Genomic DNA, 21,113 nt, shown 5'->3' on the forward strand with positions numbered 1-21,113 from the left:
TAAGGTGACCAATACTGTACACAGTACTCCAAATGTGGTCTCACTAGTGCCCTGTACAATTGAAGCATAACCTCCCTACTTTTGTTTTCAACTCCCCTTGCAATAAATTATAATATTCTATTAGCTTTCCTAATTACCTGCTGTACTTGCATACTAGCCTTTTGTGATTCGTGCGCTAGGACACCCAGATCTCTCTGCATCTCAGATCTCTGCAATCTCTCACCATTTAGATAATATGCTTCTCTTTTATTCTTCCTGTCAAAATGGACAATTCCACATTTTCCCACATTATACTCCATTTGCCAAGTGTTTGGCGCACCCACTTAACCTATCTATATCTTTTGTAGCCTCTTTGTCCTCTTCACAGCTTACTTTCCTACCTATCTTTGTGTCATCAGCAAATTTGGCAACCATTCCTTCAATTCCTTCATCCAAGTCATTTATATAAATTGTAAACAGGCCCCAGCATTGATCTCTGTGGCACACCCCTTGTTACATCTTACCAACCTGAAAAAGACCCATTTATGCCTACTCTCTGCTTCCTGCTAGCCAACCAATCTTCTATCCATGCCAATATGTTACCCCCCACATCCCCCCACCCCGCCCCATACCATGAACTTTTATTTTCCGCAATAATCATTGATGGGCACTTTATCAAATGCCTTCTGGAAATCTAAGTACAGTACATCCACCAATTCCACTTTATCCACAGCATTTACTTCCTCAAAGAGCTATCCATATGAATTTATCAACACTATGAACTCTTATCTTGCGTAGTAACCTTTCATGTAACAGCTTATTGAATATCTTTTGGCAATCCAAATACATTGCATCTGCTGGTTCCCCTTTATCCACCCTGCTCGTTACATCCTCGAAGAACTTGAATAAATTTGTCAAACGTGGTTTCCCTTTCACAAAACCATACTGATTCTGGCTGATTGTATTATGATTTTCTAAATTGTGCTACTGTTTCCTTAATGAGTTCTAGCATTTTCCTAATGACACGTTAGACTAACTGGCCAACCATTTCCCGCCTTCTGACTCCCTCCTTTCTTGAATAAAGGTGTCATATTTGCGATTTTCCAATCTGCTGGGACCTATTCGGAATCTAGGGAATTTTGGAAGATTACAACCAATGCATCCACTATGTCTGCACCCACTTTTTTTAAGACCCTAGAATGCCAGTCATCAGGTCAAGGGGACATGACCACCGTTCATCACATTAGCTTTCCTAGTACTTTGTCTCTAGTGATCGTGATTGTTTTAAGTTTGTGCCTCCCTTTTTCCCCCTGCTTTTCTATGATGCTTGGGATGCTTTTTGTGTCTTCTACTGTGAGGACAAATACAAAATACTTGTTCTTAGCCTCTGCCATTTTTTTGTTCCCATTATTAATTCCCCAGTGTCTCCCATAAAGGGACCAACACTCACTTTAGCAATTCTTTTCCTTTTTATATAATGCCTGTTTTTATATTTCTTCCTAGTTTTTTCTAATACTCTAATTTTTCACCCTTTACTATTATTTTAGTCATCATTTGCTGGTTTCTAAAAATTTTCCCAATCCTCTGCCTACCACTAATTCTTTCAACATTGTACGCCTTTTTCAATTTAGTACCATCCTTAACTTCTTTATATAAAAGCAAAATACTGCGGATGCTGGAAATCTGAAACAAAAACAAAAATAGCTGGAAAAACTCAGCAGGTCTGACAGCATCTGCGGAGAGGAACACAGTTAACGTTTCGAGTCCGTATGACTCTTCAACAGAACTAAGGAAAAATAGAAGAGAGGTGAAATATAAGCTGGTTTAAGGGGAGGTGGGACAGGTAGAGCTGGATAGAGGGCCAGTGATAGGTGGAGATAGCCATAAGATGTCATAGACAAAGAGGTGTTCACGGTGGTGATATTATCTAAGGAATGTGCTAATAGGTGACATTAAGGGTAGAAAGCAGGACGAGCAAGTGACAGATAGCCCTAGTGGGGATGGGGTCACCCATCTTTTGGCTATCTCCACCTATCACTGGCCCTCTATCCAGCTCTACCTGTCCCACCACCCCTTAAACCAGCTTATATTTCACCTCTCTTCTATTTTTCCTTAGGTCTGTTGAAGAGTCATACGGACTCGAAGCGTTAACTGTGTTCCTCTCCGCAGATGCTGTCAGACCTGCTGAGTTTTTCCTGATTATAAGAATATTGGTGATCAATTCCTCTTAGCATGGTGAAATCTTGGAGTCAGTGGCCCTGATACTTATTGGAGGGAGCATGTTTGTGAAGATGTGGGATGTAACCTGGAAATGAAAGGAAAGCAGAGAAGGCAGTATCTCCGTGTCATTTTTTAAATTCTGTTTCCTGTCTGTGGATGGGAAATCATGCAGTGGATGGCCAGAAGTGTGGACTGGTGTGGACAGCCTTCAGTAATCTGGAAAGAGGGGAGGCTTGACATATATTGTGAAACATTCGCATAAGGTTCAGCAAAGATCGCTGGTCATAAGGGGGATGTTGAGCAAAGATTGCAGGGTAAAACAGGGGTCAGACTGGCAATCTGGGGAGAGGGAAAGATTGCAGGGCTTCAGGCTTGGGGTGATGTGGGGTCAGCTGATCATGCCAAATGATTTGCTTGAGGGCTCACTGCAGGGAGCACTGCTGCTCATTCTACCTCAAATAGTACTATAGAAAACACTTACTCGCTTGACCAGGCCATTCCCTTCTCCATTTAACTGCCAGGTTTCCCAAGCCTTGGGAACCCTGATGTCTGGCATTAAATTTAAATCAAGTTCCTAACAACCCTGCAGGAGTAATTTTTAAAAATCTGTTCTTGGAATCTGTGCATTGCTAGCAAGGTCAGTATTTTATTGCCCATTCCTAATTGCACTGGAGAAGGTGATGACATGCCACCTTCTTGAGTCGCAGCAGTTCATGTGGTTTGGGTACACCCACAGTGCTAGTAATATTATAATGAACTGTTCCATCTCTTAAGACCTGGACACAGACACGGCTTGCAACCTGCCACTGCATTGCATGATTTCAAATTTTTATTTGCCCATTGTGGGAAAATTAAAATTACCCCCCACTATTCCAGTGTGTTCCTGGCCAGTCTTCCATTTCCCATCCTTCACAAAATGAAGCTCATTATAACCTCTACTATACATACCTTGATTCTCACCACGTTCCATTCACCCATCACCCCTATGCTCGCTGACCTACATTGGCTCCCATTGTGGCATTGCCTCAGTTTGAAAATTCACACCTTTATCTTCAATTCCCTCTGTGACCTCGCCCCTCCCTATGTCTGTAAATTCCCCCACTTCTACAACCCTCCGAAAACTCTTGTGTATCTTGCTTTGCTTTGCTCCATCATTGTCAGCTGTGCCTTCAGCTGTCTTGACCATAAACTCTCCACTCTTCTACTTCTATCCACTACTTAAATTCTGCATATTTGACAAAGCTTTTGGTCATCTGTCTAAATATATCCTTCATTTGGTTCAGTGGTAAATTTGTCTTCTGGTTCCTGTGAAGCGCCTTTGGACGTTTTAGTGCTTTAAGGATTGCTATATTAATGTTCCTTGTTGAGTCCAGTTTAGTCCAGAAGCATTCTCCTTTTTGAAGGAGATGGAAATTATTTACTAAAATAGTTTTTTAAACATGTAGCAATTAAGTCATGAAGTCACTTAATGTACATGCCAGCAGCAATGTGCCCTCCACAATTTCCTCCAGCATCGGTCACAAAGCCAAACTCCGGATTCAACAGCTCTCCAACACTTTTGGGCATTGGTTCCATATGTACAACCACAATGCGGAGTTTGCTGGTTGGGCAATTTCTCTCTGTCCCACCAGTGTCTATTCAAGTCCCCCATAGCGGTTTTTCTGCTCTATCAGGTATTGATCCAGGTTGACTTTAACACTCAGCCTCAATAGGAAGTTGCTCACAGATCTGAATGAAGCCACTAACATGAGCATTAGTGATATTCACACACAAGTGCAGGCAATGACCATCTCCAACAAGAGAGAATCTAACCATCTTCTCTTAACATTCAACGACATCACTATTGCTGAATCCCCTACCGTCAATATCCTGATGTTACCATTGACCAAAAACTGAATTGGACTAGCCATATAATGACTGTGAATTGTGCATTGAGTAACTTAACCTCCTGAGTCCCAAAAGCTTGTCCACCATCGACAAGGCACAAGCCTAGACTATGATGGAATACTCTCCACTTGCCTGGATGAGTGCAGTTCCAACAACACTGAAAAAACTTTACACTATCCAGGACAAAATAAGCTGCTTGATTGGTCCCCCATCACATCTTAAATATTTATTTCCTGCACCACTAATGCACAGTGGCAGCAGTGTGTACCATCTACTAGATGCAACATCTAGCCCTGGGTCCTTCACCACTTCCAAACCTGCGACCTCTACCACCTAGAAGGACAAGGGCAGCAGATGCATGGGAACACCACAACTGCAAGTTCCCCTCCAAGCCATTCACCATTCTGACTTGGAACAATATAATCATTTCTTCACTGTCACTGGATCAAAAACCTAGAACTCCTTTCCCAACAGCACTGCGGGTGTACCTATGCTAGATGGACTACAGTGCTTCAAGAAGGTGGCTCACCATCACCATCTCGAGGGTAGTTAGGGATGGGAAACAAATGCTGGCCTTGCCAGTGGTGCCCACATCTCACGAAAAGAAAATATTTTTTTTTGTAGAACAAACTGAACAGTAACATGTCTGTCACCAGGCCCCCAATTACGACCCTCCTTTAGCACTGTGCCCCCAGCCATTGAAAGGTTATCCAAGAATATGGTAAATATCTTGTCATCTCTCTTGTCTTCGTGCCCTGCCTCCCCATCAGCACCTATGATGCACTGATCCAGGTAGCACCATCTCAGGATTTTCACCTTGGTGCCTGTCCACAAAGTAATGAATTACTTTGGAATTGCCCACAATAAGAGAAGTTTACCCAACACAAGAGGCTATTTGACATAGAGACTTCAATTTTGTTTGAGCTAGCAGAAGTGTCATTCCAAGAATTGTTTTGGTTATCAGCTGTTCAGTTTGAATGTTTAGCTGACTCACTTTGTACCACTTACACTAAACGAGATACAAGGGTTGCTTGTGTGTTAGAGATTAACTGTACATCACGCCCTTGAACAAGAAGGGATATCTTTATTGACCTTGTGACATTTCATTCATTTTTTTCGGGGATTCCAATTATCTCCTCCCCTGTGGACTAGAAGCATAATTTGGAAATAATAATTCTTAAGCATTCAGATTGTATACGTTTTCTCTGTGTTCTTCAGGCTTATAAAGGGTTTGTATTCCCATATCGACCTGTCATCTTCAAAGTACAGATAAATTGTCATTTGGTAGTACAGAACTTGAGTATTGCTGAAAATAGAGCCATGCTGTTGAAGTTTCCCATCTTGCACTCATCAGGAGAGAAGCAAGAATACCAAATTTTGGTCACATTGCATCTGTCTTCTGAGTGCAAGACGAAAAGCTTCAACAGCGTGTCTTTTTTAAGCAAAATAAAATATACGAAGTTGCCCATTCAAATGAGGGAACTCATGTTTCCAGATTTAAAAACCCTCCAAGGTAATTGGAAAAGACACTTTATTCAAGGCTGCTGTCATCCACATTAGATGAAGCTACTACCCAAGTGTTCTGGCCGTCAAATCACCCTTACAAGGTGTAGAAAGCGGACATTATGGCAGCACTGGTGAAAAGAAATGAGCGTCTGATTTTTCAGTTGTATTTTTTTTTGGAGAGTAAGTTGATTTGCAGAATGAGTACAAGTACACCCAAAGTGAGTAAAATACAATTTTGAGAGTTTTTATCATGCTATTTTCTTCAAGACGCTGTCCTACTTTTGTAGATGGTTTACCACGGTCAGTGTTGAAGGACTGGCGGAAAGTTAAGAAGCTCAAGCAGACTGGAGAACCTTTTCTGCAAGATGGTTCATGCTCTGAGATAGCACCAAACCTTCAAAAGTGTAGAGAATGTCGTATGGTACGTTATCGGAAGAATGAGGAGTTCAGTCAGTCAGCTGTATTCTGCAGATTCTACTATTTCCGCCGGTATGTAAACGTGAGTTTGTGTTCTAGGTAACAAGTTGATAGTCTTGTTATGTTGTGTAGGTCTTTCGAGATGAAAAATTGGTTGGTTCAGGTCAACATGAAGGAAATAACCATGCTAACTTCATAACTTTGAGAGATTGGATTAGGATCTGCAAAATCAGGGCAGCTAATTAAGAAAATTAGTTGAAGAATTAGAACTTGTAGATAACTTGGAGTACAGCAGAAGTGGGATCAGGAGCATTGTGTGCAGCTTACATGATTTGAAGTACTCCAGATCTGCACAGTGTCAGAAGTACAAATGCACAATGTTATCAGAAGGTTGTGTTGCTTGGGGACAGTAATGCTCAGCTCCAGGTCTAGTTGGCTGTCATCATTGGCATCCTTCCATCTACCTGGGACGATGGACATGCAGCAAATCCATTGGCAGTAGGATGGTTTCATATGATGCACTTTTGCAGAGGACTGAAGAGAACAACCTGTGAAAAGCAGTTTCTGGCAAAAGTGCTGCATATGAGGAGTTATGAGGTATCATTGTGGGTTGTTGTTTTTGGTGTTGGTGTTTGCTGTCAAGCTGCAGTAGCCACTGATTATCATGGTGACGCATGCTAGCCCACAAGTCATGCCGTCATTTCTCTTGGTTTTTGGCTCATGTCTCCCACATATGAAAAACGATGTTTAGGATAGTCGGAGCCAGAAGGCCAGTAGGACACCCATAGCTTTGCTTCAAAGATGCTTGCAGGTGTGATATGAAGGACTCAAACATCAATTTTCATTAGTGGGATATACTAATGAAAACCCAGGAAAATGGCAACTTTATCTGTGGGCCAGTGCGTGCCCTCAAGATGATCAGTGGTTGGCTGTACTCTGAAACATATATGAGGAGCACAAGTTTCTGGTATGTACATTCCAGAAGATTATTAACCTATAAAAGCAATCAATAGCCGAAGAAAGAGGGGAAATAGTTTTCAAATCCATAGATGGCACAAGAGAAAGCTGTGCAGGAAAATTAGGAGCTTCCATTAGGGACACTTATCTTTGGAAGTTAAGATGACCTTCCATCAGGGGATAGTCAGCTGGGAGATGAAGGTGATCAAGTGGAAATCCAGAAAGGACCTTAGTTTAGGTAGGCCATTGGGAATATGGGATGCAATTAATTTTCTCCCCAGCCTTTTGATACCATAATAAATTCGAATAAAATTGTACAATAAGGAGAAATTTAAATGAACGTATCGTGGTATACAAAATGGTAATACATCATGTGAATATCTTTTGACAAGGGAAAAAAACGTTTTAGATTCTCATCGAATTTTTACAAAACACTTGGCAAAACTTTATAGTACCTACCTTAAATATTGATGTAAACTCTGATTATAATCAAAAGGATACTAGGGGCAGGATTTTTAGGTCAGCGGGCTTGTGCGATTGGCGGGCCCAGGAGTGGCCGGGGAACGGACTGCCAACTGCGATCGGCCCCAACTGTGATTTCTCGCTGGCTGGCCAATTAATGGCCAGCCAGCGTGAAGCACGTGCTGAGATGCTCAGCGCTGCCGGGGTGGGGACTGGAGGAGGGCAGGTGCTGACGTAAGCGCAGGCAAGAGCAGAATGAAAGCTCCCTGAAGGCTGAGAGCTGCCTCAGGGTGTTGAAGACTTCAAAAGTATTAAATAAAGATTTTTAAAATCATAACAAAAATGTCCAACCATCACAAACAGTCACCTGAATATATACATTATCAAAATTCTGTCTATAGATTTTTACTTTTTTAATTTAATAGCTGAAACCTCATCCCGCCCTTGGATGAGGTTTCATGAAAAATATAAAGGCCGCCTGGCCAATTTGCCCGTCCACCTACCGTACTGTTGGATGGACCATGAAAAAAATCGGGGCCAATTACAACTTTAACGGGCTTAATTGCCCTTTTAATTGTTGGCAGGCGCGCTTCCGACTTTTACGAGCGCCTGCCAACTGAAGTATCGCACAAGCATGGGATGATGTTGGGATGCTTGCCCGACGTCATCAAGCACTATTTTATACTCGAGCGGGTTGAGCATGTGCCTGCACGCCGACCTGAAAATTCTGCCACCAGTTTCATTACAATGTCTACATTTGCATTAGGAGGAAGATTTTTAGGAGTCTAGGTGAAAATAGTTCGTGGCCTCCACTCTAAAAGTTATATGGCCACCACCTCCATTCAGCTCGATTTCTAATCTCTCATATATTCTGTGATATTTTCAGTAATTTCAGAAATTATTAATGTAAAAATCTTAAATGTGACATTGGAGCAAATTTTGTCCATTAATCAAATATATGGACTGTTTAAGGCAAAGAATTATGGTGTATAGTGTTCGTAATAACATGACAGACAATTGTGAAGCTCTTATAAGGAAGATATTAGAGCTATCAAAAGGATAAGAAAAGCCATCAGAATGAAACAGGGAATGGGAGATGATGGTTAAAAAGATGTGCTTAAACACTGGCACTTTTCTCAGTGCAACAGAGAAGATTGAGGAAAGTCCTGGCAGAAGTTCAAAACTATGGAATATTTTGAGAAGGTAGCTGGTGAGAGGCTGCTTCCATTGGTTGTTGAATTTGTAGCATGGAGACATGGACTGAGGATAAGTACTAGATGAACAACAAACAAAAGGACACATTATTAGGATGTGGAGTGCTTCACCATATGTGGTTATTGAGGCTGAGATTATAACATCATTCAAAATGAAATTGTCTTGATATGTGCAAATTAATATATTAAAGAATACACGGAAAGGGCAAATAAATGGAATTGGAGTAGAAAGCTCTATTTGAAGGCAGGCACAATGAGCAAAATTGCCATTGTTTGTACTGTAACTTCTGAGAGATTAATATAGCTATTGAAAGCTACCATTTTTAAGCTCCTAGCTGTTCAGTTGTTGTAGCATATAACATATAAAAATCATGATTTCACTAAATTAACCTTTCTGTTTTTTGCTTTCTCAGATTGGCATTCAGTAAGAATGCAGTACTAAGGATAGATGGATTTTCAACTCCAGACCAGTATGATGATGAAGCAATAAACCTGTGGTTACCCAGTGATTCCACAGATGTAGATTTGGATGTAGGATCTTCCAAATACATTTTGAGAAATATTGGAGATAAATTTTGTCAAATAGAGACATCTGAGAAGAACGCTATGAGTTGGCTTAAACCAGATGGTAATCGTTAGCCTTTGATGACTGTGTCTAGATACTGAGCTGTTTATATATGTATCCTATGTGTGATTTAAAACGTGCTTCAGTGGAAGTGCTAGTGTTTCCATGTTGACAGATTCAACTTTATTATTTGTGTTACAAGATAAATCCCTCTAACATAGTGCTGTGGAAGAGTTTAAAAATACTGGGCTGAATTTTCCCAGCCTGAGGGGAGATCGCTGACGATATGACTGGGAAGGTGTCAGGATGGAGTGGGGGTCCTAACCTCTTCTGCCATCATCGCATAATGCCAGTGACAGGAAGCTTGGCGACACGGCCACACATCTGACACCATCACATAATGCCAGTGACAGGAAGCTTGGCGACACGGCCACACATCTGACACCATCACATAATGCCAGCGACAGGAAGCTTGGCGACATGGCCATACATTATGTGGATGGTAGCAGTGGTGCTGCTGAGGCTGCCAAGGTGCTGGCTGTCTGATTGGGCTGATAGCTCATGGAGGTGGGCTGCTATCCTCAACTGGCCATCATTGGCAATGTGCTGCCTCAGGGTCCCACTGCCTGCCAAATCAGGGTTGGCTCTCACTTTCGACCCCAGCAGCAGAATTTACTGTCACCAAGAAAATTCAGCCTATTTTATTGACTTGATAAAAAGATGTCTGTTCAAATTTTACAAGCTACAGAATTGGGGATAGATTTTTGTGTGATTTGGAAGAGTAAGCTGAAATAATAGATGGTGCAGGTAAAGGGATTTGTTAAAATTCATATGCATTTATGTTTAAATTAAATATGTATCAAACATTTACATTTATGAATTTATGTCCCCACCTTCTATTTGCACTTTTGGACAAATGTGCCTTAGTATATTTTTTTAGGTTGCCAGAATGGACATCTCAACATTTTAACAACGTTTAAGATACAGTATTTTTCATGGAACAGTTAATAGCATTTCTCATCATTACTTTTAAACATGGTGTAGCCTAAACAATGCTACGAAATGCAGTCGAAACTGGTGAACTTTCCCCTATAAACTGAAAGTTTCAGTGTGCAGTAACAGTGTTTGTTTTGTGTTTCAGCCAAAATAGCCTGGAAGAGAGCAGTAAAAGGAGTTCAGGAAATGTGTGATGCATGTGAAGCCACATTGTTTAATATCCACTGGGTTTGCCAGAAATGTGGATTTGTGGTCTGTTTGGACTGTTATGAAGCAAGGGAAAGAAGGGGTTCTAAAGGTCAGTTTCTGAATTGATCTGTGGGTATAACAAAATGCAGGCAATGTTCACAAACTTCAGTTTCACGTGTGTTGAAGCCAGCACCATAATTCTTCTTGCTGATTGGCACGAAATTTCACTTTTCCACCTCAACTATTTTGCTCTATAATTGCTTATTAATTCCCTGGATTAAATGAAGTAGTGCATTCATCAGCCTGTAGAGTCATCCATGTATAAAACACTGTGTCCCAGTGCAGTTTTATAGAAATTGTATCAAGATGTATGAAAGCATGCTATATAATTGGGATGCCCATTCAACTCTTTAGGTATGGTGTAACATTCAGTGTTTTCAAGGCACATGTTAAAATGTCCTTACTGAAGGCATGTAGCACCCAGTATTGATGAAAGGGGAATGTTTTCAGGTAGCAAGAAAAACTTACTTGCTTTATTTTTCTCCCTCCCCCACAAATTTGTGAATGCTGTTATTTTCAATTTCCTTGCCCCCATAACCATAAATTGTAAATGCAACAGACAACACAGTTAGCCTGTTTGTTGACATTTACTATAAGCAGCTTCTCTGTCCTGGCCAAAATTATTACTTCACCAACCTTCACCAAAGCAGATAAACTGGTAACTGTGTCATTGCTGTATGTGATATCTTGCTGTGTGAAAGGTCTCTGTCACATTCATTTACATTATGACAGTGGGTGCATTTCAAAGCGGACTGCGTGTGAAGCCTTTGGGATGTCCTAAGGACCTGAAAGGCTATATAAATGCAAGTGCACTCATTCTTTCTTCTTTTATGTAATTCATTTTGCAAGGTTCTAGGACTATGTGGTAGTCTACTACAGTACCCACCCTGATGATGTTGGACATTTTTTTCACTTGTTTTAACACTTAGAATTCTGGCTCATATAACTGATGGTGCTGTTTTGTAATATTTTGCCCCCCTTTAGCATATTTCCTCCAGTGTAGCTGGCAACCTCCATTTATCCAAATGTCTTTACACTGCATGTTCACCATAGATGTAAAACAAATTCATTGAACATTTTAAAAAATTCATTCATGGGATGTGCATCAGTGAACAGGTTATTGCTAAGCAAGTGCCGCTTGATAACGCAGTTGGTGACCCCTTTCATCATTTTACTGATGATCGAGAGTAGACTGATGGGGCGGTAATTGGCCGGGTTGGATTTGTCCTGCTCTTTGTGTACAGGACATACCTGAGAAATTTTCCACATTGCTGGGTAGATCCCAGTGTTGTAGCTTTACTGGAACATCCAGGGTCAGGGCCTGAGCTGATTGTGGAATGAAGCAATCTGAGATTCTGTGGCAAAAACAGAATTACCTGGTAAAACTCAGCAGGTCTGGCAGCATCGGCGGAGAAGAAAAGAGTTGACGTTTCGAGTCCTCATGACCCTTCAACAGAACTGAGTAATATTAGGAGAGGGGTGAAATATAAGCTAGTTTAAGGGCGGTGGGGGGGGCGGGGGGTGTTGTAGGGACAAGCAAGCAGTGATAGGAGCAGATAATCAAAAGATGTCACTGACAAAGGAACAAAGGTGTTGAAGGTGGTGATATTATCTAAATGAATGTGCTAATTAAGAATGGATGGCAGGACACTCAAGATACAGCTCTAGTGGGGGTGGGGTGGAAAGACTAACTGGGCATTAAAGGTAAATTATGGAAATAGGTGGGAAAAGAAAAATCTATATAAATTATTGGAAAACACAAAAGGGAGGGAGAAGAAACGGAAAGGGGGTTGTTGAATTCAATATTCAGTCCGGAAGGCTGTAAAGTGCCTAGTCGGAAGATGAGGTGCTGTTCATCCAGTTTGCGTTGGGCTTCACTGGAACAATGCAGCAAGCCAAGGACAGATATGTGGGCAAGAGAGCAGGGTGGAGTGTTAAAATGGCAAGTGACAGGGAGATTTGGGTCTTTCTTGCGGACAGACTGCAGGTGTTCTGCAAAGCGGTCGCCCAGTTTATGTTTGGTCTCTCCAATGTAGAGGAGACCGCATTGGGAGCAACGAATGAAGTAGACCAAGTTAGGGGAAATGCAAATGAAATACTGCTTCACTTGAAAGGAGTGTTTGGGCCCTTGTACAGTGAGGAGAGAGGAAGTGAAGAGGCAGGTGTTGCATCTTTTGCGTGGGCATGGGGAGGTGCCATAGGTGGGGGTTGAGGAGTAGGGGGTGATGGAGGAGTGGACCAGGGTGTCCCAGAGGGAACGATCCTTACGGAATGCCACCGGGGGTGGGGTGAAGGGAAGATGTGTTTGGTGGTGGCATCATGCTGGAGTTGACAGAAATGGCGGAGGATGATCCTTTGAATGCGGAGGCTGGTGGGGTGATAAGTGAGGACAAGGGGGACCCTATCATGTTTCTGGGAGGGAGGAGAAGGCGTGAGGGAAGATGCGCGGGAGATGAGCCGGACACAGTTGAGGGCCCTGTCAACGACCGTGGGTGGAAAACCTCGGTTAAGGAAGAAGGAGGACATGTCAGAGGAACTGTTTTTGAAGGTAGCATCATCAGTACAGATGCGACGGAGGCGAAGGAACTGAGAGAATGGGATGGAGTCCTTACAGGAAGCGGGGTGTGAGGAGCTGTAGTCGAGGTAGCTGTGGGAGTCGGTAGGCTTGTAATGGATATTGGTGGACAGTCTATCACCAGAAATTGAGACAGAGAGGTCAAGGAAGGGAAGGGAAGCGTCAGAGATGGACCATGTGAAAATGATGGAGGGGTGGAGATTGGAAGCAAAATTAATAAATTTTTCCAGGTCCCGACAAGAGCATGAAGCAGCACCGAAGTAATCATCGATGTACCAGAGAAAGCGTTGTGGGAGGGGGTCGGAGTAGGACTGGAACAAGGAATGTTCCACATACCCCATAAAGAGACAGGCATAGCTGGGGCCCATGCGGGTACCCATAGCCACACCTTTCATTTGGAGGAAGTGAGAGGAGTTAAAGGAGAAATTGTTCAGTGTGAGAACAAGTTCAGCCAGACGGAGGAGAGTAGTGGTGGATGGGGATTGTTGGGGCCTCTGTTCAAGGAAGAAGCTAAGGGCCCTCAGACCATCCTGGTGGGGGATGGAGGTGTAGAGGGATTGGATGTCCATGGTGAAGAAGAAGCGGTTGGGGCCAGGGAACTGGAAATTGTTGATGTGATGTAAGGTGTCAGAGGAATCACGGATGTAGGTGGGAAGGGACTGGACAAGGGGAGAGAGAATGGAGTCAAGATAACGAGAAATGAGCTCCGTGGGGCAGGAACAGGCTGACACGATCGGTCTGCCGGGACAGTTCTGTTTGTGGATTTTGGGTAGGAGGTAGAAGCGAGCCGTCCGAGGTTGGGCGACTATCAGGTTGGAAGCTGTGGGAGGAAGATCTCCAGAGGAGATGAGGTCAGTGACAGTCCTGGAAATAATGGCTTGATGTTCAGTGGTGGGGTCATGGTCCAGGGAGAGGTAGGAGGAAGTGTCTGCGAGTTGACGCTCAGCCTCCGTGAGGTAGAGATCAGTGCGCCAGACAACAACAGCACCACCCTTGTCAGCGGATTTGATGTGGAGTAGGCCAGTCTTGCATCTCTTGTGTTTTACATTAAGTGGTGTGAAGTCCATTGTCGTGCCATACCTAAAATCAAAGCAAAATACTGCGGATGTTGGAGATCTGAAATAAAAAGAGTGCGAGAAAAATTTAGGTCTCGCACCATCGGTGGAAAGAGAAACAGAGCTAACATTTCAAGTCCAATATGATTCTTCTTTTGAATGGGTTAAACCTAGTGGTGTTGAACCTATCTATAAAGTGCACAAGGGAGTTGATTTGTAAACCTATGTGGCATTAGCTTAAATGTTTTGAGAGCTGGGATTTTCCTATTCCTCATATAAGCATGTACATTTCCAACTATGCACTGCATACATAGGCGATTCCAGATAAGTATGGACAGGGTTCTGATGGCTGGGCTTAGTGTAAAAGCACTTTTACCTCCTTAGCCAAAGTAGGGACCCTTAGGGACTTCCACTCTACTGCTCCAAATTCCCCCACATACCTGCTTACTCATTTCTAAATCACCAGTTGCTAGAGTCTATTTTTGTTGTTTTTTCTGTTTGAAGGAGCACATTGACTGCAAACTACCATGATATACAAAGAATGTTTGAATCATACTGGATAGATATTGCTCAGAAGCAATAAGGTTCATTTTTGGTAGATTGCTTGAGTCACAAAATTTAGCATTCTGTCACAATTTCTAGTTTTATCCTCCAAGGAAATCCATTCCTGGATTAACCTGAAACCTTTGCTGTTTTCATCACTCAAAATGCATTTATCACTGGTGTGACTGTCATTACCTCACATTAGATTTCCTGTTCCGTCAAAGGTAGTGCTAACAGGCATAAATAAGGAAACTAAATATATTTCCATTTTTTTGTTCTGTGATTGTAGCTGATAAAGAAATTTATGTCTGGCTGAAATGTGTCAAAGGTCAAGTTCATGATTCAAAGAACCTGATGCCCACACAGATTATCCCTGGTACTGGTAAGATTCCACATTTGTGGGTGGATTTTGTAATTATTTTACTCCAAGTCCTGATATATTGTGTATAGCACAACAAATGGTTCAAGCATGAAGGTCTAAAAAAGAAATTTCATATTTATTATTTAGGTGTGTTTGTAGGTTTCACTTTTAGTGTACCACGATTATACTCGGGTAAAGGCCATGTACGTAAAGGAAAGCTGCATTGAGTACTAAAAGCAATTTGGAAAGAGAACATAAGAACTAGGAGCAGGAGTAGGCAATTTAGCCCCTCGAGCCTGCCCCGCTTTTCATTACGATCATGGCTGATCTCATTTTGGCCTCAACTCCAATTTCCCGCCCTTTCCCCATAACCTTTCAACCCGTTATTAATTAAAAATCTGTCTATCTCCTCCTTAAATTTATTCAGCGTCCTGGCACCCGCTGCACTCTGAGGTAGTGAATTCCACAGATTCACAACCCTTTGAGAAAAGTAATTCCTCCTCATCTCTGATTTCAATCTACCACCCCTTAGCCTAAAACTATGGCCTTTCATTCTAGAATACCCCACAAGGGGAAACATCCGCTCCATGTCTACTTTGTCTATCCCCTTTAGCATCTTATATACCTCAATTAGATCTCCTCTCATCCTTCTAAACTCTAGTGAGTATGGGCCTAAACTGCTCAATCTCTCCTCATAAGACAAGCCCCGCATCTAGTGAACCTCCTCTGAACCACCTTCAATGCAACTACATCAAGTAGGGGGACCAAAACTGTGCACAGTACTTCAGGTGTGGTCTCACCAATGCCTTGTACAGTTGCAACAACACTTCCCTATTTTTATACTCTATTCCTTTAGCAATAAATGCCAAAATTCCATTTGCCTTCCTTATTACCTGCAGTATCTGCATACTAGCTTTCAGCGATTCATGCACGAGGACACCCAGATCCCTCTGCACTGAAGCATTCTGAAGTTTCTCTCCATTTAAGTAATAAGTCGCCTTTTTATTTTCCTGACCAAAATGGATAACCTCACACTTATCCACGTTAAACTCCGTCTGCCAAATTTTGGCCCATTCACATAACCTGTCCATTTGGAAATTTCTTATTTCTTCATTGCAACTTACTTTCCCACCTATTTTGGCATCATCTGCACATTTAGCTATAGTATCTTCTATCCCTGAATCCAAGTCATTAATATAGATTGTAAATAGTTGGGGCCCAAGGACCAAACCCTGTGGCACCCCACTAGTTACAGCTTGCCGTCCAGATAAAGACCCATTTATCCCAACTCTCTGTTGGTTAACCAATCCTCTATCCAAGCTGATATATTACCCCTAATTCCGTGTGATCTTATCTTGTGTATTAATCTTTTGTACAGCACCTTATCAAAGACCTTCTGGAAGTCCAGATATACAACATCTACAGGACCCCCATTATCCACTTTGCTTGCCACATCTTCAAAGAACTCTAGCAAACTAATCAAACACGATTTACTCTTCATAAAACAATGCTGACTCTGATGGATTGCATTTTGACTTTCCAAAGGCCCCATTACTACTTCCTTAATAATGGATTCCAACAATTTACCAATGACAGACATTAAACTAATTAGTCTATAGTTTCCTACTTTTTGCCTCCTCCCTCCCCTTTTTTGAATAAGGGCGTTATATTAGCATTTTTCCAATCCATTGGAACCTTTCCAGCATCCAGAGAATTTTAGAATAATTTTGCCAATGCATCCACTATCTCCGCTGCCACTTGAAGACCCTGGGATGTAGGCCATCAGGTTCTGGGGACTTGTCACCCTTTAATCCCAATAGTTTGCTCAGTACTTTTTCTCTAGCAATGGTGATTCTTCTAAATTTCTCCTTTTCTATACCCTCTGCACTACCTGTTACTATTGGGGTGGTACTCGTGTCCTCCACTGTGAAAACTGAGACAAAATATTGATTAAGCGTCTCTGCCATTTCTGCGTTCCCCATTATTAACTCCCCAGTCTTATCCTCCAGGGGACCAACATTCACTTTAGCTACTCTCTTTCCCTTTATATACTTGTAGAAGCTTTTGCTGTCAGTTTTTGCATTTTGCGCTAGTTTTCTTTCATAATTTACCTTTGCTCTTTTTATTATTTTTTAGTAACCCTTTGTTGATCTTTAAAAGTTTCCCAATCTTCCAGCCTGCCACTGACCTTTGCAATTTGGTATGCCCTAGTTTTTGCCCTTATGTTATCTTTAACTTCCTTGCTTAGCCATGGATGCTTTTTTCCCCTCTTACCATCTTTCTCCCTCTTTGGAATATATTTTACTTGGGAGGAATTGAATATCTCCTTAAATATCTGCCACTGTTCATCTACTGTCCTACCTTGTGGTCTTCCTGCCCAGTCCACTAGGGCCAAATCTGCCCTCATGCCTATGTAGTTACCTTTGTTTAACTCCAGAACACTAGTGTGGGACTCAAGTTTCTTGCTCTCAAGCTGAACTTGAAGTTCTAGCATGCTATGATCAATCTTCACTAGAGGATCCTTTACTATAAGATCATTAATTAATCCCATCTCATTCCACAAAACCAAATCCAGAATAGCCTGCTCCCTGGTTGGTTCCACAACATATTGCTCCAAGAAACAATCTCTAATACACTCTATGAACTCTCCCTCGAGGCTACCCTTGCCAATTTGATTAGTCCAGTCCATATGCATATTAAAATCACCCATGATTATTGCCGTGCCTTTCTTACATGCTCCCAGTATTTCCTGGTTTATACTGTGCCCTACTGCTGAACTACTGTTTGGGGACCTATAGATTACTCCCACCAGGAACTTCTTTCTCTTCCTATTTCTTATTTCTACCCAGACTCACTCTACATCTTGCTCTCCAGTGCCTATATCATTCCTCACTATAGCACTGATTGCTTCCTTTACTAACAAAGCTACATCACCTCCTTTTCCTTCCTGCCTATCCTTCTGAAACGCGGAATACCTTTGGATATTCAACTCCCAAACCTGTTCTCCTTGTAACCACGTTTCAGTAATCGCCACCAAATCATACCTACTTATCTCTATTGAGAAGCAACATACACCTAATTTAATGGAAATGCATAGCTTTACACCAGAAAGACTGCGACATGATACAATGCAATATGCCTGTTTGTGTAGTTTTTGAGCAAGGTGGCACTGGTTACATAATACAGCTTGTTACCCGAATCATTTTTATCCATGTACATGCCTCCTGCTGCTCTACCAAACGAGAATACTAAATGTTCATAACTGTTCTTTATTTTAGTCTTAATGGATATTGGAGACATAATGCGTTCCATCAAAGGTACCCAGGAAATTGCCCCACAAGATCCCTCTACCAGTGAACAAAGCGTACAACTTACCAAACTCTCCACAACTAATGGAGTTTCACAGGTATAATATAGATGTGACGTTCAAATGACCTTAACTTCATACAGCATTTCAATAATAATATGTTGCTAAAACTCATGCATGATATCAGGAAAGTTGGATATTCCCTCTAACCTGGGTAGGAGATCCTCCGCAGGAATCCACAACCTTATGGGAAAGCATCACTATGACACATGGATTCTAAAGGTTGTTTAAAAGGTGTTGATGTAACACTGTCATGTGTTATGATCAGATCCTTTCCTGGTCGTAGTGTCTTCAGCTGAGGTAAATGAATTACAGTACTTGCATTCGCCATGGATAGGATGGGTTCACCCCAGCCAGGTGAATGAATGTTTATACTCCGGGAATTTTGTTGTTCTCAAAGGTTACATCCTATAATAGATTTCGTAAGGGAACATCATTACAAGTTCCTCAGATTCAGTTTCAAGAAGCAAAGTTAGCAGATCAAAGGACTAACACTCCAGCACAGAAGGTTCTAAAAGTGCCTGTCTGTGGACACTGTGCAGACAGGTATTCAGCATCTCCACATGTGTCTCTATGTGTGGATGAGGTCTGCTGGCAAGATACTGCATAAAATCAAAGACATAGCCAATTACCAGGTATGACGCAAGCAGGAGTTAATATTTTTAATTGCTTTGTTTTTGACAAACTAGCTGAAAGTTTATTTTTCTTCTTTCAGATCAATTTACATTGTACAGGGATCTAAGATTCCATCCAGAAGCCCTGAGTCCAGGCAGATAGTAATTTTACAGTTGGCAGCAGCCATCTTTGCAGTACCAGAAAATATATTTTCATGTGATCATTTCAACTGACTTTTCATCCTGTTTTTCTCCCACGGAGCACTTATCAAATGAAATGGTTTGACCAGACCTCTAAACAGGACCAAACATAGAAGGACAGTGGATTACAGGGCAGACCCCTGCTACATGGTTGACAGTAGTAACAGGCACATCCCTGACAGGAGGAAGTGACCATCTGTAAAGGAATCTAGGCTTAGATGAAGTGGACAGCAAGAGCAGTTCATCTGGCAAGTCAGTGGATTTGAAGTGAGAATAGTAAGGCGAATCTGTGGCACCCCCAGACCATGGCTGGAATTTTTCACAGAGGTGGTGCCCCGCCCGCCAGCTGAAAAGTTGGGCGAGTGTGCCTCCATTGGCCCAGGAAGTTATGATGGTTGTCGGGCAGTTAACTGTCTTAGGATGATGCTTCTGCCTCCATGTGGGAGGATGTACAGTCTAAGAGCTACCAGCCAATCAGATGGCCGACAGCTTTCCAGCCCCAGCAGTGCCACCGGAGGCAATGGTTACTGCTGGACTGCAGCCAGTCTCCAACAGGGAACAGCAATGGAAGCTGGATAGTCAGTTAAGTAGGGCAGCTACGTTGGAGCCAGTCAGACAGGCTTGGCAAACCACTGCTAGCAGAAATGATTACTGATAGCTTGAGAGGGGCTCAAATATTTATGAACTTGGAGTTATTCAAATCAAAATACTAATTATTGATAAACAATGACTTTTAGATTACAGTCCGTCCTCCCTTATGATAAATGTCTTGATTAATTTCTTGTGCCTTTTTCAAGTTAGGTTCTTATTTTTTGTAATTACTGTTGCTTGATCCTAGAGCGCCCTAAATCAGAACACCATCATCTCAGTGGCTAAACAACACTCTGCATGTGAGAATCCAAAGACCAATGGCAACTCCAACAGCCCTGAGAACGACATCACTACAGAAAGTAAGTTTGCACTATCTGATTCCCCCCTACATTAGTTGGCAGATCTAGTGGAACGGAAAGCCAGAGAAGAAAGGCAAGGTAAATGGGTACAGAATAAAAATGCAGAATTGTAATAATCAAAAGTTGCCTTCACTTCTGTCTACCAAAGGCCTAGCTGGAGAGGTGACACTTAAGTACTGCAGAAGAATCAACGTCTAAATTGCCCACATACTAATGGCATTAGCTAAACTGAGGGTCATGTGGACCTCACTCACAAACCCATAGGGAACTTCGTTTTTTTCCCCCACCTTTTACCAATTACTCAAAATTTAAAACTCATCCTGATACAGACTTGAACATTAATGTCTTTGGGCATGTGACCTTTGAACAAATGCTTTTCATATTAAGCACCCGAATGTATCTTACCAACTTGTGTTTTTGATGAGTTGGCATCATTGTTTGATTTTGCTTTTCCAATTAAAACCCAAACACAGTCGCCTTTTATATGGATTACAATATATGCATGCCAAGCAATTCCATGAGGCACTTCTTGAGCAATGAAATTTTAGTTATTACAAGCAAGATTGAGATTTATATTAAGGCAAAATACTGCAGATGCTGGAAATCTGAAAATAAAAAGAAAACGCTGGAAATACTTAGAAGGTCAGGCAGCATCTGTGGAGGGAGAAACAGAGTTAAAAGTTCAGGTTGGTGACCTTCCGTCAGACCTGGAAAGTGTTCGACATATAACAGGTTTTAAGCAAGTACAGTGGCAGGGAAAAGGGGCTATGGAGAGGAAAGAACAATAGGTTAGATGTGAAGGCAGGAAAGGTTAGATGACGAAAGGGATGATTGTGTTCAGCAAAAGGGAGTGATTAGGTGTCAAGTAAAGAGCTTTATATAACAAAAGAATCACTGCCTGCACCTTCTGTCTGAAAAATGGGAGCAGTGGTTATGATCTGATTGATGTCTGGAAGGTGGTAAAGTGCATTATAAGGTCTTTCACACTTTAACAC

General features: G+C 41.9%; 1 protein-coding gene across 8 annotated transcripts in view; it reads left to right on the forward strand.

Moving 5' to 3' along the window:
• Positions 1-21,113, forward strand: part of jmjd1cb (jumonji domain containing 1Cb) — a 308,660-nt gene that overhangs the window by 262,084 nt on the left and 25,463 nt on the right. For 7 of the 8 annotated variants that reach the window (XM_078565870.1, XM_078565872.1, XM_078565876.1 and 4 more), the window contains 6 exons: positions 5,880-6,081; positions 9,056-9,270; positions 10,349-10,501; positions 14,915-15,007; positions 18,265-18,392; positions 20,007-20,118. In XM_078565870.1, the coding sequence (XP_078421996.1) occupies positions 5,880-6,081; positions 9,056-9,270; positions 10,349-10,501; positions 14,915-15,007; positions 18,265-18,392; positions 20,007-20,118 (903 nt within the window). The remainder of the gene's footprint in view (positions 1-5,879; positions 6,082-9,055; positions 9,271-10,348; positions 10,502-14,914; positions 15,008-18,264; positions 18,393-20,006; positions 20,119-21,113) is intronic. The other variant, XM_078565871.1, reaches the window with a different exon arrangement.

This window comes from Cetorhinus maximus, chromosome 20 (genome assembly GCF_964194155.1).
Source record: "Cetorhinus maximus chromosome 20, sCetMax3.hap1.1, whole genome shotgun sequence".
NCBI lineage: Eukaryota > Metazoa > Chordata > Chondrichthyes > Lamniformes > Cetorhinidae > Cetorhinus > Cetorhinus maximus.